The sequence below is a fragment of the Bufo gargarizans genome, chromosome 8 (genome assembly GCF_014858855.1).
Source record: "Bufo gargarizans isolate SCDJY-AF-19 chromosome 8, ASM1485885v1, whole genome shotgun sequence".
Classification (NCBI taxonomy): domain Eukaryota; kingdom Metazoa; phylum Chordata; class Amphibia; order Anura; family Bufonidae; genus Bufo; species Bufo gargarizans.
In genome coordinates, this window is record NC_058087.1 from 177,263,261 (window position 1) to 177,282,188 (window position 18,928).

The 18,928-nt window shown below is 46.6% G+C and overlaps 1 protein-coding gene across 2 annotated transcripts; it reads right to left on the reverse strand.

Annotated features, from left to right (window-relative positions):
- Nucleotides 1-17,793, reverse strand: DNAJA3 (DnaJ heat shock protein family (Hsp40) member A3). 2 transcript variants are annotated; one of them, XM_044304092.1, is made up of 12 exons: nucleotides 17,620-17,793; nucleotides 15,921-16,045; nucleotides 14,326-14,409; nucleotides 13,684-13,884; nucleotides 13,263-13,415; nucleotides 12,653-12,800; nucleotides 11,924-11,988; nucleotides 10,926-11,054; nucleotides 5,509-5,624; nucleotides 5,328-5,425; nucleotides 3,681-3,792; nucleotides 1-1,416 (listed from the first exon to the last, which is right to left on the reverse strand). In XM_044304092.1, the coding sequence occupies exons 1-11, from the start codon at nucleotides 17,765-17,767 to the stop codon at nucleotides 3,683-3,685; spliced, it is 1,377 nt and encodes a 458-aa protein (XP_044160027.1). In that variant the 5' UTR covers nucleotides 17,768-17,793; the 3' UTR covers nucleotides 1-1,416; nucleotides 3,681-3,682. The 2 variants fall into 2 exon arrangements, with proteins under 2 accessions (XP_044160027.1, XP_044160028.1); XM_044304093.1 differs by lacking the exon at nucleotides 3,681-3,792.
- Nucleotides 17,794-18,928: the final 1,135 nt, after the last annotated feature.

The following is an 18,928-nucleotide window of genomic DNA, read 5'->3' on the forward strand; positions in this document are numbered from 1 at the left end:
GACATTGAACGGCAGAGGGTTTATGTGCAATTACGAACAAATTCAGCAGCGAAACATCTCAAATATGAACAGTGACGAGTCTAAGTCGTCTCATGGATTACCCACAGTCTCCATTTTATTGCAACTATTCCCTATCAGAGAAAGGTCACTGGGCCCAGGTTATCGCCTGCACGGTGCACTGCTCCAAAGATGTTACATACAGCGGCAGGTTCAGACAAGACATGAGAACAACACACGGACCTGAATATACCGAAACATCGCAGGAAAAATTAAAGGGAAACTCCATGACAGAACATTTCACATTTAAAAGGGAATCTCCAGGCTACAGATATTGATAAACATCTCCTCCGGCCAGGTCACAAATATCAGTTTTGACACCCGACACACCCCAAGTTCAGCTGTTTCGGGCTGCTGCAGCGCCTGACACTGTACAAAGTTGAAGGCAGACAGTGCTGCTGTATGCTGTACAGGCATGCTGGGAGGAGTAGTTTTGCAACAGCTGGAGGGCCACAGGTTGGGCATCTCTGGTCTAGAACATAAAGCCGGGATGCTATCCTATACTGCGAGTCTCTACCCTGCTGTATACTATAAAATATTAATTAAGGTGCCACGGCATATCTGAGTAACCAAATACACATTATGAAAAGACTAGAGAACACAGGCATAGAATCACAGATTATCGCTAACTAGTATTCATGGTAACGCTTGTTAGAGATGATCGGGCAGTTGTTCATCGGGTAATGCGATCGTTTGTGCGCACGCAAAAATGATAGTTAACCGGCAGCAGATTGTGCGGTGTAAACAGGATCTTCTGCCTGCAAACGAGTCCTTATGGGGAAGAGCAATGGTATCAGCGATCGCTCCTCCCCATACTGTGGAGGAGATCACTGCATGTAAATGCAGCATTCTCCTCCGCCAGCGATCAGCAGATTGTCAGGAAGGAACGCCTCCTTCCTGACTATCTGCTCTATCATCCCATATAAAAGGAACTTTACGGTCAATGTTATATATGTCTACCATGCCGCTCAGTAACAACCTGGAGCAGAGCACCACACTGTATGGTGTATGTGATCCAAATACCAGAGATCATTAAAATATATTACATGTATATTAACTAGAGACCCCCCCCCACATATTATACACTAGTAGAGACGGCGCACAGGATTGTATAAGATCTGAATTACAGGGAGGCACCAAATCTAAAAGACACACATCTGATTAGTCAATGTCCTGGAAAGTCCTTCATCTACAAAACAGGGACCATTCCTGCATTATGGGGCTTTGTATAGAAATTCGGCAGACCGAGGAGTCTTGCTTGTCCACCCGGGCACGTTACAGATGCAATGGCGCCAGAATACAAGGCTGCTTGTCTCCACGGAGGGTCCAAACTATGTTAGTTTCCGGATGATCTCTTTCCTGCAGAATACAAATATTAAATGGATGTTACAATGTATCTAAGTGTGCAGCACAATAGTCATTATTCCAATTCATGACAAGACTGGAAAAAAAAATAAAATAGATCTATGATAGTTTTGAATATTTATTGTGGCGCCCCCTGGTGTTCTTTTCATTTCCATCTCAGGATGTCCATCTAATGTGCAAGGAGGACTTTATGTACGCCAACAGAGAAATTCTATACAAATTGGATTATTTTCCTGCACAGAGCACATAGTCTTCAGGCAGAAATCTCTGCAAAACATCTGCTGTGTGAGAATACACCTTTAGGGTACAGCCACAAAAGATTTTTTTTTGGGAGGAAGATTTGAGGCAGATCTGCCCGGAGGATTTTCAGCCAAATCCCAGAAGTGGACCCACCAGGATAGAGAAACAAATTGTTCCTTTATATTACCAATTCCGTTTGACTCTACTTCTGATTTTGACAGTCGGTCTCAATACTTTGTCCAAAAAACTCTATGTGGCTGTACCCTTAAAAGTGGTTGACCAAACCCCAAAATGAGTGAATGTTGGAAAACTGCATACAATGAATTGAAAAAATAAAATAAAAAACATATGAAAGTCCCTCTGTTCCAGTGCCAAGGCTCACTACCCACTGGTGCTGGTTCTCAGAATGAATGGCTGCAGTAGAGGAGACGAGAAATCATCATTTTGGCCTGCGGGGACCAGAAGCAGTAGGGGCTGGAGCCTCGGTGCTAGAATGGAGGGACTTTCATGAGTTTAGTGTTTTTCTTCTTTGTTGTATGCGGTTTTCAAGCATTCACTCTTTTAGCAGGGGGTTCAGAAACCTCTTTAATTTTGGTAACGTTTTTGATGTGTCATACAGGCATCAAAAGTTTTAACTGGTATGGGTCTGAGTGCTGAGACCCCCATCAACTGCTAGAACCATGTGAAAGAAGCGCACACATGTCTCTCTCCTCGCTGCAGAAGACAGAATCGAGACAGGCCCATAGAGTTTCTACTGAACCATCCCCTGCAGCGAGAAAAGAAAGCGCGCGATATGTGCACACTTCTCTCCTCATTTTAGCAATTGTGGGGGTCTAAGCACTCATCAAAACTTTCAATATGGCTATGATATAGAGCTCATGCATACGACCGTATCCATTCTGTGGTCCGCAACCAAGGATCTGCTGTACGTATTCTGTTACGAAATGGGTCTGTGCCCATTTATCACGTAGAGAAAGTTAATACAAGGCACTTACTAATGTATTGGGATTGTCCATATTGCCTCCTTTGCTGGCTTGATTCATTTTTCCATTACATTATAACACTGCTCGTATCCAGAGGTTACAGCCACCGCTGCAGCGCAGATACAAAGAGGCCGGGATGAGAGCTGCTGTGCATGCGCGTCTATGTGCGCTCCCATGGTCACGGCTAGAGACATTGGTGCTTTTTTTTTTTTATAGTGTGCAAGCACGGCCACCGCTGCTGGATTGCAGGGTGGTTGTAACTGCTAGAAATGAACAGAGTATAATGTGATGGAAAAAATGAATGCAGCCAGTGAAGGAGGCAATATGGACAATCACAATACATTAGTAAGTGCCTTGTATTAAAGCGGTTCTGCAGTTTAGCCTGGTCGCGGCTAAGCTCTGTTCACTTGAATGGAGCTTAGCCGCGCCCAGGCCAGTTGATACAAGTCGTGACGTCACTGGGCCGGCGGTAAACAGCGAGAAGGCCGCAGCGCTGCTGGAGCGCCGTTGCCTTCTCAAACAGCTGACCGGCGGGGGTCCCGGGTGTCGGACCCCCACTGATCAGAAACTGATGATCTATCCAGAGGATAGATCATTAGTTTAAACAAACTGCAGAACCTCTAACTTTCTTTACACGATAAATGCCACTTGCTGAAGTGACACAACCCCTTTTGACACAAAGAAACCTTTATGGCCTCAAACATGAAGTGAACTCATTCATATATGCATTACTAAAACCTCAGATGTTAGCAGAAAGCTGCAGCTGGTAGACATGAGCGTCTGGGACATGAGCTTAGGCAGGACATTTCTAATAACAGATTTCCTGCACGGATATCAGTTCTCTCCATACTGTAATTTACCCTCCGCAGGGTGTACAATATCATGTTGTCCACTGCATGTGCAATCAAATCAGAACCCCGGGATGAGGCGACACTGACTGATTCCACATACCATGCACAGTTACACCCTATAAGATGTAGCTGCGAGACATGAGAGCGGTTCTAGATCAGAGAAATAGAAACGGCTAATTCCTACCGTCAAGAACTAAACATTTTCTTTAGTTTGCTTAGGAATCCCTCCTTGTTTTCCCCTGCCTGCTCAGCCTCAGGCCTCTCCTCATCAGCTGCAGAGCTCTGCCGTGCACTGCCTAGTGGGCACAAACAGTAAACAGGCGTCAGACCCTCAGCAGCCCCGACCACCTTCTCCCATCACAAGTCATGAATCAAACTGCGCAATGAAATGTCAGGAAATAGAAATAACTGCCTAACGTTGTTCATCCACTCCGTGCACCACATCCGTAAAGCTATGTGAGCGCAAGCCTGGTAGCATGCAAACAAGCAAAAAAATGCATGATTATTAAGGTCTTAGGGTTGATTCAGATGCAACATGTCGCAGTGTGGCCCTAGCCTTATGGTGCAGTCAGTTCCTATCTGATGGAGGGTCTAACGTACTGTACTCACGATATTAAGAAATGTATCACGATAACGATATATTGTGATAAATGCCAATTTAGAAAAAAAAAACAAAAAAAACCACTCAAAACATGTACTCGTGTTTCCTTATTGCCCCCATACATTATAATGTCTCCTTGCTGCCCCATGCAGTAATATCTCTTAGTTGCCCAGCAAGAACGGGGTCGCCGTTCCCCCCCCCCAAATCTGATGGAGCGGCCGTGCCCCCTGCTGCTCCGTTCATTCTCTATGGGAGTGCTGGAGATAGCAGCGAGCAGCCATCTTCACCGCTCCCACAGAAAATGGGACATCCTAGCGGAAAACCCTGATAAGTGGGTTGTTGAGAGTGTGCCCATCATAGGTGCACATTGTCAGGAAGGGCACTTTGGCATCATAAAGATGCCTTTCAGTCAAATAAAACATTGGGGGGTCATTTATTAAAGACTGGCGCTTCCCATATGGGTCTTAGTCCCTACACACTACAGCGATATTACCGCAGTGACTGTTTTCATTTCGGTCCCACAGAATATAAAAATTGAATGCAAAAAAAATAATATATATATATATATATAAATAAAAGTGTGCATTCCGCAATTTATGGAACGTGCGGCCCATAATAGAACAGTCCTATCCTATTTTTTAGGGGAGAAGGAGACAAAAAATAAAAATAAAATGGAGAATCGTGTTTTTAAAAAATTTTTTTTTTCTATTATGGCGTTCACCACAGATGTTTTGCCCTTCTTGACACTTCCCCGCCATTATTAACTATTCATAGGAAGTCCCATAGTGGTGAATGAAGGGAGCCATGCTTTGGCGGCCACTTCTCTATTCTGGGCAGTGTGCAATGAGGCTCCATTCTTGAGACAGAAGCGGGTCCCAGAGATGGAAACGGCACCGGATAGATAATTATAGCATATCCTTTAGATATGCTATAAATGTCCAGATGTTACAAATTCCTTTAAAACTACCTGCACACAGGGGGGATTTTTCTGCTGCAAAATGCAGGTTTTGCAGTGCATTTCAACCCTCTACATCAAGAGGGATGAAATATGTGGTGATAATTTAGAGCAGAAATCGACATGCTGTAGATATTGTAAACATCGGCACCACAGATCAGTGCGTGTGGAATCTCTCTGCAGCAGGTAGATGAGATTTGTTAAAGGTTTTGCACATCATCTACATATCTTCCGTACCCCACGTGACATCTGCTTGGATTATGGCTCTCACGTACCTGTAGTTGTGTTGGTGATGCCATTTACCGTGCCTTCCACGTCCGTTTCTTCTTCAGCAAAGCTCAGCATCAGCGCCCGCTGCCTGTCGTTCAATTGTCTAGAGCAAAACAGAGAGAGTGAACTGAATGGTCCGAGCGCCAAAGTGTCGGGAGCATCCAAATCACTCTCCAATCCACTCACCGAGGAACTTTAAGCTTTATGTGTATGTAGTGGTCTCCGAAACCATAACTGTTCACTCTTGCTATGCCTTTGCCGCTGATTCTGATACTCTGATCTGCCTGTGTGCCAGAAGGTATCTGAGATGCACAGAAATGAAGAATCAGACAGGTAGACAATATCAATATAATATCATACAAATAAAACAATAAAATAAAAAATAAAAATAAAAGTATACTATATTATAAACATTAATGGTAAAAAAAATATACAAGAATAATAAGAAAAGTAAAATAAAAATCAATTATAATCAGAATAAAATAATAAATGTTATAAAATAATATTTAAAGGGTTATCCGAGACTAAAAAATATCCATCATATGCCTGGGCCCCTCACACTGAATATACTTACCTGGCTCCCCGTAGCGCTGCTGCCACTTCTCCCTGCGCGAAGATGAAAATAATAATTACTCTTACCGGTAATTTGATTTTCCAGAGTCCATGACAGCACCAAGAGAGGATCCTTCGCCCACGACAGGAAACCCACAGATATTTAAGAAGGAGGGGCCTCTCCATTCCTCAGTAGTTTTCAGAGACAAAAAAGAGCATCCCCGATAACCATCCTTCTAATTCATCCAAATCCTTTTTGTTTAATTCATTGAGAAAAAAAAATATGTTTTTTTTTTTTCTGCGCACCCTGTGTACCATAACCAAGACCCATCACCAACACCAAACCAAGGTAGGAAATATAAGGGTGCTGTCATGGACTCTGGAAAATCAAATTACCGGTAAGAGTAATTATCATTTTTCCCTTGGTCCTATGACAGCACCAGGAGAGATCTCAGAGATAAAGATATTAGGGAGGGATAACAGCCTGCAAGACCTTACGACCAAAAGACAGATCAGAGACAGAAGAGAGGTCCAGTCTATAGTGCCGATAGAAGGTTAGAGCAGAAGACCAGGTAGCTGCTTTGCAAATATCGTGGATGGACGCATCTGCTCTCCCTGCCCACAAAGTAGATACCGATCTTGTGGAGTGTGCCGTCCAACCCACAGGGACTGGTTTCTGTAAGGAAACATAAGCTAGACAGCCTGTTTAATCCACCTGGCTATGGAACTTTTGCTGGCAGCCTTCCCTTTATTAGGACCTGAATATTGAACAAAACAAGGCACCAGACTTCCTCCAATCCCTAGCAGCATCCAGGTAAGCTAGAACACATCTCCTAACGTCCAAGTAACTAGATTCCAACTCCTTCTGACACCTGGGGTTGGTACCGAAGGACGGGAGAATTACCTCTTGGGACTTATGGAAGTTAGATACTACTTTGGGAAGGAAGGCTGGGTCTGGTCTAAGGAAAATTCTATCCTCCTGGATGGAAGTATATGGGGGATTGATGGACAAGGCCTGGATCTCCCCTATCCTTCTAGCTGACGTGATTGCCACCAAAAAGGCACATTTATGGGTCAACATTCTGATAGAGATCTCAGAAATGGGTTCAAAGGGTCCTTTCATCATACTCTGCAGTACTAGATTTAGGTCCCAGGGAAAAACCTGTAAAACCCTAGTCGGCATGTCCCTTGCTATCGCTTTACAAAATCTCATAAGGGGATGAACAGCCAACCTAACGTCAAACAGAACGCTTAAAGCCAAAATCTGGACCTTTAAAGTACTAAGGAAAAGGCCTTTCTCTAGACCCCTCTGAAGAAACGGCAAAATCCTGGGAATAGAGAGAACAATCAGGGAAAATAGAGATCAATTTCCAGGAAAGCAAAGAAAGCCGCGCAGGTTCTAGCATAGATCCTGGTGGTTACCGGCTTCCTACTTTTAAGCAGAGTGGAAATAACCGATTCAGACAAACCCTTATGCATTAGCAGTGACCTTTCAAAAACCAGGCCGTCAAGTGAAGGCCCTTTACCGGAGGGTGGATGACTGGTCCCTGGTTTAATAAGTCCGGGATCTCTGGTAGCACCCAAGGCTCCCTGACTGAGAGAAGCCTCAGCCACGTGAACCAAGCACGACGGGGCCAAAAAGGTGCCATCATGATCACCGAAGCCCTGTCCTCCCTTATTTTCTTGAGAACCCTGGAGATTAACTGAATAGGCGGGAATGCATAGAGAAGACCTTGGTCCCACGGCTGTAGAAAGGCATCTACTGCTGAAGGAAGGCATCTCGAAAAGAGGGGAAAAAAAACAACTTTTCCACCTTTCTGTTGGATCTTGTAGCAAAGATCCACCGATGGCTCCCCCCCAAAGCTGTACTAGCTGGGAGAAAAAACCCTGATTCAAAGACCACTCTCTCTGCTCTAGTTTGTGGCGACTTAGAAAATCCACCTGTTGATTGTCCGCTCCTCTGATATGAAGGGCCGACAATGACAGGACTCTTCCTTCTATCAGGGAAAAAATTTGAGCAGCTATCTGCTGTAATTCTTTGGACCTGGTCCCTCTCTGACGATTCAGATAAGCTACGACGGAACCATAGTCTGACAAAACTTTTTAGATGCTGGTTCTCGAGCAAGGGCAAAATCTCCTGCAAGGCTACAAGAACCGCCATCAACTCTAACATTTGAGAGGCTGTCCCAAGGGCCCTGCAAAACTCTGCCCTGGACAAGAGCTCCTCAGCCAACAGGACTGGCATCTGTAGTTACTACTATTGGGTCCACATCCCTACAGGGAACCCCCCCCCCCCCTTCTGCCTGGAAATTGAAAACTTTCTGTCTAACTCCTGTACCTTCCCTGATCAAGACTGGAGAATCTCCCCTTGAAGGCTCCTGGAGTGAGCCTGATCCCATGGAACCGCTGGAATGCAGTAGGCCAGAGTTTCCAGAGCCGACATGCCCCTTCTGATAGACAGCGAAGGAAACTGAATAAGCTGACGTACCACCGACCTTAGTCTCTGGTGGCAGAAGAGATTTCTGAGATGTAGAGTCCAGTAATATGCCCAGGAATTGTTGAACCTTCTGAGGGACCATCCTGGACTTTTCCACATTGATTATCCATCAGAATGCAGATCACTAGTTCATCTGGGTGAGACAGGCTTGTTCGGACTGCTATAATCAGGAAATCGTCCAGATATGGCACAAACAGGATGTCCCTTTCTCTTATATGAGCAGCGATTTCCGCTACGAGCTTTGTGAAGATCCGCGGCGCCATGGAAATTCCAAAGGGTAGTACCTGGAACTGAAAATGCTTCAGACATCCCTGTACCTTCAGTGCCACTCAAGAATTTCTCATGAGACGGGAATATTGGGAGATGATAATACGCGTCCCTGATGTCTAGGACTACCATATGACAGTCCTTTGGATTTAGAAGAGAACTTCCACTTGAAATTCTTATTCGGGCTCTTCTCTGAACCTGAAAATCTACTATTCTGACGAAAGGAGGGATTCTGCTTACGAAAGGAAGAGGGAAACCCTTTTTTCCTATGTCCTGCTTTTTCAAGGATATCATCTAAGGCAGACCCGAACAAGTATTTTCCTTCACATGGAATACTACAAAGTCTATTCTTAGGCGCCACGTCCCCTGACCAATTCTTAAGCCAAAGGGCTCTGTGAGCCGAATTAGCCAGGGAAGATGACCTAGCAGACAATCTGAGTCAGCGGTAGCATCCGCCAGAAAGTCAGCTGCTTTGGCAATAACATGGATAGAATCTAATAACTGATCCCTAGTAGTCTCATCCCTGCTCTGGTCTTCTAACTGCTTCACCCATAAGATAAGGGCCCTAGCAGTACAAGTGGCCGCTATGTTGGGAATCAGCGGGGGCCTCCCTTAAACCTATGTTCACCTTAGGAAGCTATCAGCTCTCCTGTCCATGGCGTCCTTAAACTGCCCTAGATCAGCAAAAGGCAAAGATGATCTGCGCAAAACTTTAGCAATCGGCACGTCAATTTTTGGTGCAACGTCCCAGAGTGCTGAATCTGCAGAGTCAAAGGGGTATTTTCGTTTAACCGACGAGGGAATAAAATTACGTTTGTCTGGATTTTTCCACTCGTTCGTTATCATAGCTGTCACATTCTTGTGAATAATAAAAAAAAAAGATCTCTTTTTCTCCCTTCCAACTCCTCAAACATTACGTCCTGTACTGATCTTACTTCCTTGGGGTCATCAATATTCATTGTAGCTCTAACGGCTTTCAAAAGTTGATCAACGTCCTGAATGGGAAAGAGCGGTCTACTGGTTCTATCTTCATCCGAAGAGGAGTCAGATGAAATTTCCCCCACTTTCTATTAAGGTATTTCCATCCGAACTAGAAACGTCCGAGAATTTTTGCCCAGAAGGGGATCTGTCTTTGCTTCTATGGGCTTCTTTTTTGGGGATTTAAGGGCATTACCCACTTCTGCTCTAATCAGCCTTTTCATGCATTTAAACATTGAGGGGGACTCTTCTGCTATAGTGTTTTTTATGCAGGAGCGACAGAGTAGTTTAACATAGGATGGGGGCAATTTGGCTTTACAAATTCAACATTCCTTATGATTAGTTTTAGGAGACACCTTCCTGGGTTTTTCATAAAAGACAATATCCCATAATGAACCCACATGTCACAGAAAAAACAATAAGGGGGACAGAACCCCCTGCCGTACATACCCCTCCAACCATACCATAGGTGCAGGGGTAGACTGTTCCTTCTGTGCCTCTCCAGCTTCCTCCATGCTCTACAGAGGTCCACACACGCCTTGGATTTGTTCCTTCTGGCAAGGATCCACAGGCCGCTCTAGCTGGGCTTAATGTGGCCGGAAATTCAACTCTCCGGCGCTCCAGCGCAGTAGGAGACGAAGGAGGCGAGATCTAGCCTTGCTCTGTGGTCTCGCGATACGACGGACGGGAAGCTCTATGTCCCAATACCTGCACTCCCGTCCTCCCCGACCGTACCGCTGATCGCATTAGGCAGGAGAAACAAAGGAAAGGGAATCCTCCAGAGGTATGCCACCCTCTCCTCTTCAGGTAGCGCGTAGCGGGGATCTCACCCAGCATACTCCCTAGCGCAGCCGACGAGTTAACTTGGAGAGAAACTACTCCCCAGCAGATGCTAGTAGGAATCCTCTCCCAGGACAGGAAAACCACTGAGGAATGGAGAGGCCCCTTCTTCTTAAATATCTGTGGGTTTCCTGTCTAGGGCGGAGAGATCCTCTCTCCTGGTGCAGTCATAGGACAAAGGGAAAAACATCCTGTGTCGGGGGGAGAGCAGCAGATGGCAGGCGTTGACGGGGACGAAGCCTCCTTAGCATCGCGGGTGACACTAGCAAGGCTCCCCCCATCCCCGCCTGCCATTGGCTGCTCCCCCCCGTCGACACAGGATGTTTATCCATGCACACGGAGAAGCGGTACGAGGACTAGAAGCGGCGCACTGTAGCGGGGATCCAGGTAAGTATGTTCAGTGTGAGGGGTCCGACATATGGGGGAGCGCCTTTTTTATAGTCTTGGATAACCCCTTTAAACTACTCACCGCCACATTAATGGGTTCATACAGTCCTTGTGCCCGGGCAGTACCACCCAGGATAGCTTGAGCAATAGAAACCTGCAGATCTGAATGGATATCGGCACCGTCGCGTCTGAATATAGGACTCTTCTGCACCTGTATCACATATTACACATTATTAATATTCCCTAACTAAATAGCACAAAATAAAGATATTGTATTTAACACTGTATATAGTGGACTTTAATGCTTTATAAATTTCAACTACTCAAAGCAAAGTGAGAATACACCAGATCTATCTGACGCAAGGCCGTGCAACAACATCTGCTACTAGGTGTCACACACTGCCCTCTGCTGCTCAGAATTCAGAATTGCATCCAATATGTCACAACATTTTGAACTTATTAAAACAGGATTGTCTGACAGTTTTTTTTTACTGATCATCAATATCTCATCATGGGGGGCTGACACCCGTGACCCCCTCCGATCAGCTGTTGGAGAAGGCAGTGGCTCTCACAGTAGCGCCGCACCTTCTAGTAGCTTTGCCTAGACCAGGGATGGGCAAACTGCGGCTCTCCAGCTGTTGTAAAACTACAACTCCCAGTATGCCTACAGCTATCAGCCTACAGCAGGGCATGATGGTATTTGTAGTTTTACAACAGCTGGAGAGCCACAGTTTGCCCATCCCTGGCCTAGACCACTGACATCAGGTTTAACGGTCACATGGCCTAGGCGCAGCTCAGGCCTATTGAAGTGAATGGGGCTGAGCCTGCAATAACAAGCGCAGCTGCTGTGCTTGCTGAGCCTGAGAGAAGGCCGCGGTGCTACTGTGACCGCTACAGTCTGTAAAGGAGCAGAGGCAGGACGACTGGTCTGGCGGCACACAAGGGGTAAATATACAATTTTATTTTAGACCATTTAGGGTCTTGTCAGTTATATTTTTTTTTATTATTTCGGAACAAACTCTTTAAAGCAGCAAGATGTTGATACCAACTGAAAGCAACCGGATGGAGAACTGTACCAACCCTAAATGTAATGAAGATTTCCTTCTTGCCCACTGGCATTCTCACAGTCTGCCCATCTTCCACACCTGTTGCAGAAAATAATTATATACATTAATGATTTCCTAAATAACAGGAAATTAAGTAGAAAAAAAACCCCCAGTCTTATTAGGTCACATGGACATCTTAGAGGAAAACGTACTGGAAAATCTAGAAGATATTGCCTAGCCTGTGCAATCTACAAGATACTGTTCAACTGAACTAATTAAAAGCATTCTCCAGCTCTGGAAGCTTCCCACCTGTATCTGCAGAACAGAATATAATGGAAGTGACCAGGCAGCTTTAGGCCTCATGCATACGACCGCGCCGTTTTTTGCGGTGCGCAAACCGCGGATCCATAAAAAACGGAAGGCGCCGTGTTGCCTTCCGCAATTTGCGGAACGGAAGCCGGCAATATAAATGCCTATTCTTGTCCGCAAAGCGCGGACAAGAATAGGACATGTTATATTTTTTTAGCTAGCGGGCCCGCGGAACGGAGCCACGGATGCGGACAACACACGGAGTGCTGTCCGCATCTTTTGCGGCCCCATTGAAATGAATGGGTCTGCATCCGAGCCGCCAAAACGGCAGCTCGGATGCGGACCCAAAACAACGGTCATGTGCATGAGGCCTTAGGATGAGATGGACACAGGTGAAACACCTCTTCAATATAGTACAGAATGAGGGGCTGTCTTCCACCCCCTCGGCACTTACCAGCAGGTACTGGCACGGTCACAGACTTCTTCTGCTTCGTCTGTCCACTACCCCGGCAGGAGAGACATGGATTTGTCATAGTCGTACCCCTCCCACCGCAACGCCGACATGTCGATCGCATGACAAAGGGACCCGTGTTTATGGTCTCCTGCATATCACACGATATAAAATGTTTAAACATTAAAGACAGCATTAAAGGGGTAATCCTATTTACTGAAGTGATGAACTACCACGGTCAAGTGGGTTTTGATCTCCCCACTGAGCCTGAGAATGAAGGGGTCCAACTGCTGATCAGTGGCCCTATTCACTTAAAGGTAGGTGTTGCTGCAGTTTCCCTGCACAGCTGGATGGCGAGCAGTGCCACTGTGCAGGGAAAGATTGCGGAGTGGCTGCAGCACTGAATCCGTGCCGTGGCCCCTTCGTTCTCGGGATCATTAGGGATCCTAGAGGGAGCCCCACCAATCAAAGTGATGGCATTTCCAAACGATAGGTCACCACTTTATATGGACGGATACACACCCTTAAGGGTCATACTTGACACAACATAGACAGTGCCAGCAACAACCTGCAGAGAAAGCCTTCCCACCTACAGTCAGCCATTCCGACTTACCATGCCAGTGCCATTACAGTAGTGACAGTGCTGAAGTTTTGTGCCGGGTTCATTGCCCTTCCCATGGCACCTCTCACATGTGTCTGTGATGCTAAAAGACATCTCCTTGTTCACTCCCTTGGCTGCCTGATTAAATGTGAGGTCCATGATGTACTGCGGGGAGCAAGAAGAGAATCAGACTTATGTCTCAAAAGGCCCCACCAGTCAGTTTTTGTAGACTCCCATTTACAAGGCACTAGAACAGGGATCAGCAACCTTCGGCACTCCAGCTGCTGTCAAACTACAACTCCCAGCATGCACACTTGGCTGTTATTGTAGCTCCCATAAAAGTAAAAGGGAGGATTCTGGGAGTTGTAGGTTCAGAATAGCTGGAGTACCGGAGGCTGCTGATCCCCGCACGGGGAGCTGGAGGAGTACTCACCTCCTGTGGCTGATCGAAGATATTATTAAAGTCACCGAAGGGTGACCCAGAGAACTCCCCAAATATCTTGCGGAACAGTTCTTCTGGATCAACAGTGGGGCCACCTCTCCAATACTGTTGGCCACCTCCGCCGGCCCCTGCTGCAAAATCAGCGGTGCCGTATGTATCATACTGCTTCCTTTTCACTTCATCGCTGAGAACCTGCCGGCAGAACAGAGAATTAGGAAATGTACAAAGTGCATTTTATTTACAGCTCTTCAGCTGAACGTTCTCCCTTAAAGGGGCCGTTCCAGGACTTCCATGAACGATGCTTAGGACAGATCATCAATAGGAGACTGTTGGAGTGTTTGACACCCTGCTGCCCCACCAACCAGCTACTAGCCGGAGCCGTGACCTCCAGAACGAACACACTGTACAGACGGCTCCATATACTTTGTACTGGCTGTGCCGGGTCCCTAGAATGCAGCTCCCCCTCCACTCAGAAAACAGGCCCACCACGTGTACTTTTAGAAAAACCCAATTGTGATTTATTTTTATTTTTTTATGCGAGTTGTGTGCATAGATGCACTGTATGGACATGTATGAGGACAGAAATTTCCAAAATGCACTAGTGGTGCTGCAGCTCGTCACAACATCAGTTACCTCGTAGGCTTCAGCCAGCTGAGAGAACTTCTCCTTGGCTTGAGGATCCTCTTTGTTGGTGTCTGGATGGTATTTTTTGGCCAGCTAAAGCAACAGAGAGATGCAGATCACATCACGTTTATAAGAGACACTAAAAGTATATAATACTACGCAGCATAGACCAATATTTCTACACCGATATACGCCGGTCCGCCCTGAAGTCCATGTAAAATGACAGCAATAAGATTGAGACACGGAAAAAGGGGACGCAGACTTTCTACTTGGCACGTTTATTTTACTTTGTATGTTATTTCAATTCGGTGGGGGAGATGAGGGGCTGCCAGACGCCCCTTCTGTCCACCGTATCAGCTAGCTAATAATTCAGCTTCTCCTGCAGCCAGCCATGGCAGGTGGGTGTCTGTGTACCATTTAAAGGAGTTTTCCGGGATTTTTTATTTTTTTGTTTTACTGATGGCCTATCCTCAGGATAGGTCATCAGTATCTGATCGGTCGGAGTCCAACACGATGGGCTGCTTCCGATCAGCTGTTTGAGAAGGCACCAGCGCTCACAGTAGCGCCGCTGCCTTCTCTCTGCTAACCAAGCACAGCGCCGTACATTGTATAGTGGCCGTGCTTGGTATGGCAGTTCAGCCCCACCAGTCATTTCAATGAGGCTGAGCTGCGCATAGGCCACGTGACCGATAAACGTGACGTCACATGGCCTAGACCAGGCATGCTCAACCTGCAGCCCTCCAGCTGTTGTAAAACTACAACTCCCACAATGCCCTGCTGTAGACTGATAGCTGTAGGCTGTTCGGGCATGCTGGGAGTTGTAGTTTTTCAACAGCCGGAGGGCCGCAGGTTGAGCATGCCTGGCCTAGACTAAGCTTTGAGAAGGCTGCAGAGCTACTGTGAGCGCCGCTGCCTTGTCAAACAGCTGATCAGCGGGGCTCCCTGGTGTCGGACCCCCACTGTGCAGATACTGCTGACGTATCCTGAGGATAAGTCATCAGTTAAATAATCTCAGAAAACCCTTTTCAAGTAGACCAGTCGCTGCTCCCTTCTGCGTAATATAACAATTCTGCAGTCCCTGAAAACTGTACCGTTCCTCCTTTATTCTTCCCGAAAATGTATAAATAAAATGACAACCGGGTGTTACCAGTCCCATTGCCAGTGAGGAGAGTTCCTAGACACTCAGCCACTGTTCGATCAATGCTGCCAGTGTCAGGCTGTGTAAGGATACACCCTACTAAAATAAAGGTATGGTAGTGTCCAGCCGTTAATTTGTTCATACACTTCCAGTAGGAATAATAGAGGGGTGGCACAATGCAGAGATCTAAGAAAAGATGATCCAGCAGGGCTATTACTAGAGCAGACGAGTCAGAAGAGGTGACAGACAGGTGTATGGCAGAAGGAATCAGGGACAGGAGGTCTCTATAGGTAATGCACGGTCAGCGGCCTGTTTGCCAATTTCACAAGAAAGAAAAACATTGACTAATCAATGCATGAAGTGATCCAACATCAAAAGAGCTGGGGGTGTCAGTACTGGGCCCATGGTGCAATCGGGTCACGAGGAGACAGACATCTGGTAAGATCATCAGGGTCAGTAAGCCCACCTGGTAATAGGCCTTCTTGATTTCTTTCTGGCTCGCATTCTTCGGGACCCCCAAGACCTGGTAATAATCTGTCTTGTTCGAAACGGATGAACTGGTGTGAAACTGGGAGACGCGTCCTAAGAAGGCTACAAAGACAGGAGGAGTTGGGCGTTATAGGATGAAAACAAGATCCATAGAGATTCCCCTTGATAATAAACCGCCACTGGTCAAATCCACAGAGGCCGGACGGTCCCACCCCTGCCAACTTCTAGAACGGGGATCGGCAATCTTCAGCCCTCCAGCTGCTGTGAAGCTACAACTCTCAGCATGCACACTTACTCAGCTGTTCTTGTACCTCCCACAGAAGTGAAAGGAGGATTCTGGGAGTTGTAGTTTCAGAGCAGCTGGAGGTTGCTGATGCTTGTTATAAATTTAAAGGGGTATTCTAGTTTTAACAAGGCTAGTAGGGGATAACTACTAAATCTGTGGCGGTTCATCCACTGATCGTAAGAATGGGGTCCCCAAAACCCAAAATGAATGAAACAGCTGGATGACCAAGCTCCATTATCTCTGCCAAGCTGCTTCTGGCTGTCCTATGGAAAGGAATGGAGCAGCCCAGCGCATTTCTGACCAGTCGCTCCATTCATTTCAAAGTATCCCCCCCCCTGTTCTCATGATCGGTGGGGGTTCAAGCAATTGGATCTATTCGTTATCCCTATCCTGCCAATAGGGCATCATCATATTATAAATACTTTTAATAACCTGAACAGCCCTTCAACACCGATCCAGGGGATCATATGAATGGAGCGGCGGTCAAGCAAGCGCATTCACACGCCATAGAAATAATGGAGATTGCAGAGAGCTGTGCTTAGCAATCGGCAGCCGTCCACAGACTATGAACAGAGGGGCAGCATGCAAGGGGACATGGGACCCTTGTTAACACGACGGAGTGACATCCCAGCGCCCGGACATGACCATTCTTCCTGACATAATGAAAGTTTTTATTTTTTATTCTTTAGACTGCATTGTGTATATAAATGTTCAAGATCTCTGCTTGCTGTCATTAAAGGGGTTGTCCAGGATTTTTAATCCTCAGGATCTGATCAGTAGGGGTCTGACACCCCGTCCCCCTGCCGATTAACCACTCCGGAGCAGCTCTGGCGAAGAACTACATAGCTCTGTCCATCTTATGTGGTGGACGGAGCTGGTTACCATTCACTTCAGTAGACAGGACACAATGGATGGCGCTGTAGTTCCGGCGCCGGACAGTTAACTGGTGGGGGAGCAGGGTGCTGGAATTCAGCAAATCCTGAGGATTGGTCATCAAAGGGACAAGCCCTTTAAATTGGATGATCACGTGATGCATGCAAAAAATCTGTGGCTCATTACTGTACAGTGAGGCTGAATTCAGTGTCTGCAAGCAGAGATCTTGAACCGATACACAGAATATATGAGATTCTTGCTATGCAGTGAATGTAGAGGAATTGCACATGTACACGGCAGCACCCATGAAAAATGATGACCCTTGAACTATATATGTTTACATGAGACCTGTTGCTATAGAGCTGCAAGACCATCAAGCCTCTATTGGCATGCTGGGATTTGTGGTTCTACACAAGTACGACCGCTACAGCCCTGCCAGCTCTCCAGAGAAGCATAACCTTGAGTGTCCAGCACACATGGGAGCAGAGGCCGGTAACCAGGTCCCTCCAGCACTCACCTCCTGCAGGTGTCCGGGTTACTGCCGCCCTCACAGCCAGCAGCAGAGCTCCTTCACCCCGAGGCCATCTCTGAACCCCGGAGAGCAGCGGTCCCCGAGCTCCAGATACTGCGACTGAGAACCAACGCGAGGAGCAGCGAGCCGCCATCTTGCCGGGGAACTTTCTCCACCGCGCATGCGTCCTGGGCGCCGCTCGAGCAGAATGTCATTCGGACACCGGAAACGCGCTCTCTTGCTCCACTCAAAAGCCAGGACTTCATCTACGTTCGGAGCCATTGGCCGCCATCTTTGTACTCCCCATTCTGTAGCTTTCTAGAAAGTTGCGTCTCTCTTTGATGGCCCTTCCTCTCCTTATAGCCAGTGTAAATTAGACTGAGCTAGAGATTTCATTCTAGCAAGTTTTAGTACAGGAAAGGCTTAGTACTAATTTATCGCCTAGATATAGTATATATATATTTATAATCCTTTTTTTAACCACAGGTTGCACCACCTCGTGTCTTGTCATAGGGTTATCATGACTAGTGTTGAGCGAACTTGTGTTTTAAGTTCGGCGTCTAAAGTTCGGGATCAGGTTATCGAAGAATCGCGTTATGGATTCCGCAACCACGGGCCATAACTTGGTCCGGGGTAGCGGAATCCATAACGCGATTCTTCGATAACCTGATCCCGAACTTTAGACGCCAAACTTAAAACACAAGTTCGCTCAACACTAATCATAACGCCTCCATTTGCAAAAACTGGAATAATCATACAGTACTTACCAGCATGGCAATTGGTAAATTAGGGACAAGTCGACCCCCGAAACCGTACAGGAACGGTACATAAGCCCTGCCCATTTTCTGCCCGAGATAGTCCGTGCAAACTCAAAAAATTGGGAACAGTCCCTGCAAATTCGGGACTGTTGGCAACCATGAACAAGGTGGCGGCATATTTGGCACAGCAGGAGGTGACATTGCCTCGCCTTGTAGTTTATAGGCAATTTAGGCTTTTCACACTGCGTTTCAAATGCCCCCGGGCTTCTTGGAATACTTTAACATTAGTGTTTTTGCGGATCCGTCATGGATCTGCAAAAACGCTTCCGTATCCGGTTGTATTATGTCTTCCATAGCCATGTAGGATCCGTCATGAACACCATTGAAAGTCAATGGGGGACGAATCCGTTTTCTATTGTGTCAGAGAAAACGGATCCGCCCCCATTGACTTACATTGTGTGTCAGGACGGATCCGTCCTGCTCCAAACCACATGGCGGACAGAAAAACGCGTCAGACAGCGTTTTCGTGTCCGCCTCCAGAGAGGAATGGTGACTGA

Bases quoted from the DNA above. Each gene is read 5' to 3' on its own strand.
- DNAJA3 (XM_044304092.1), bottom strand. From the start codon at position 17,767: ATGGCGGCTCGCTGCTCCTCGCGTTGGTTCTCAGTCGCAGTATCTGGA. The intron at 11,989-12,652 runs GTAAGTGCCGAG...TTTCTGCAACAG, and splicing joins GACCGTGCCAGTACCTGCTG to GTGTGGAAGATGGGCAGACT. The intron at 3,793-5,327 runs GTACGTGAGAGC...TGTGCCCACTAG, and splicing joins CATCACCAACACAACTACAG to GCAGTGCACGGCAGAGCTCT.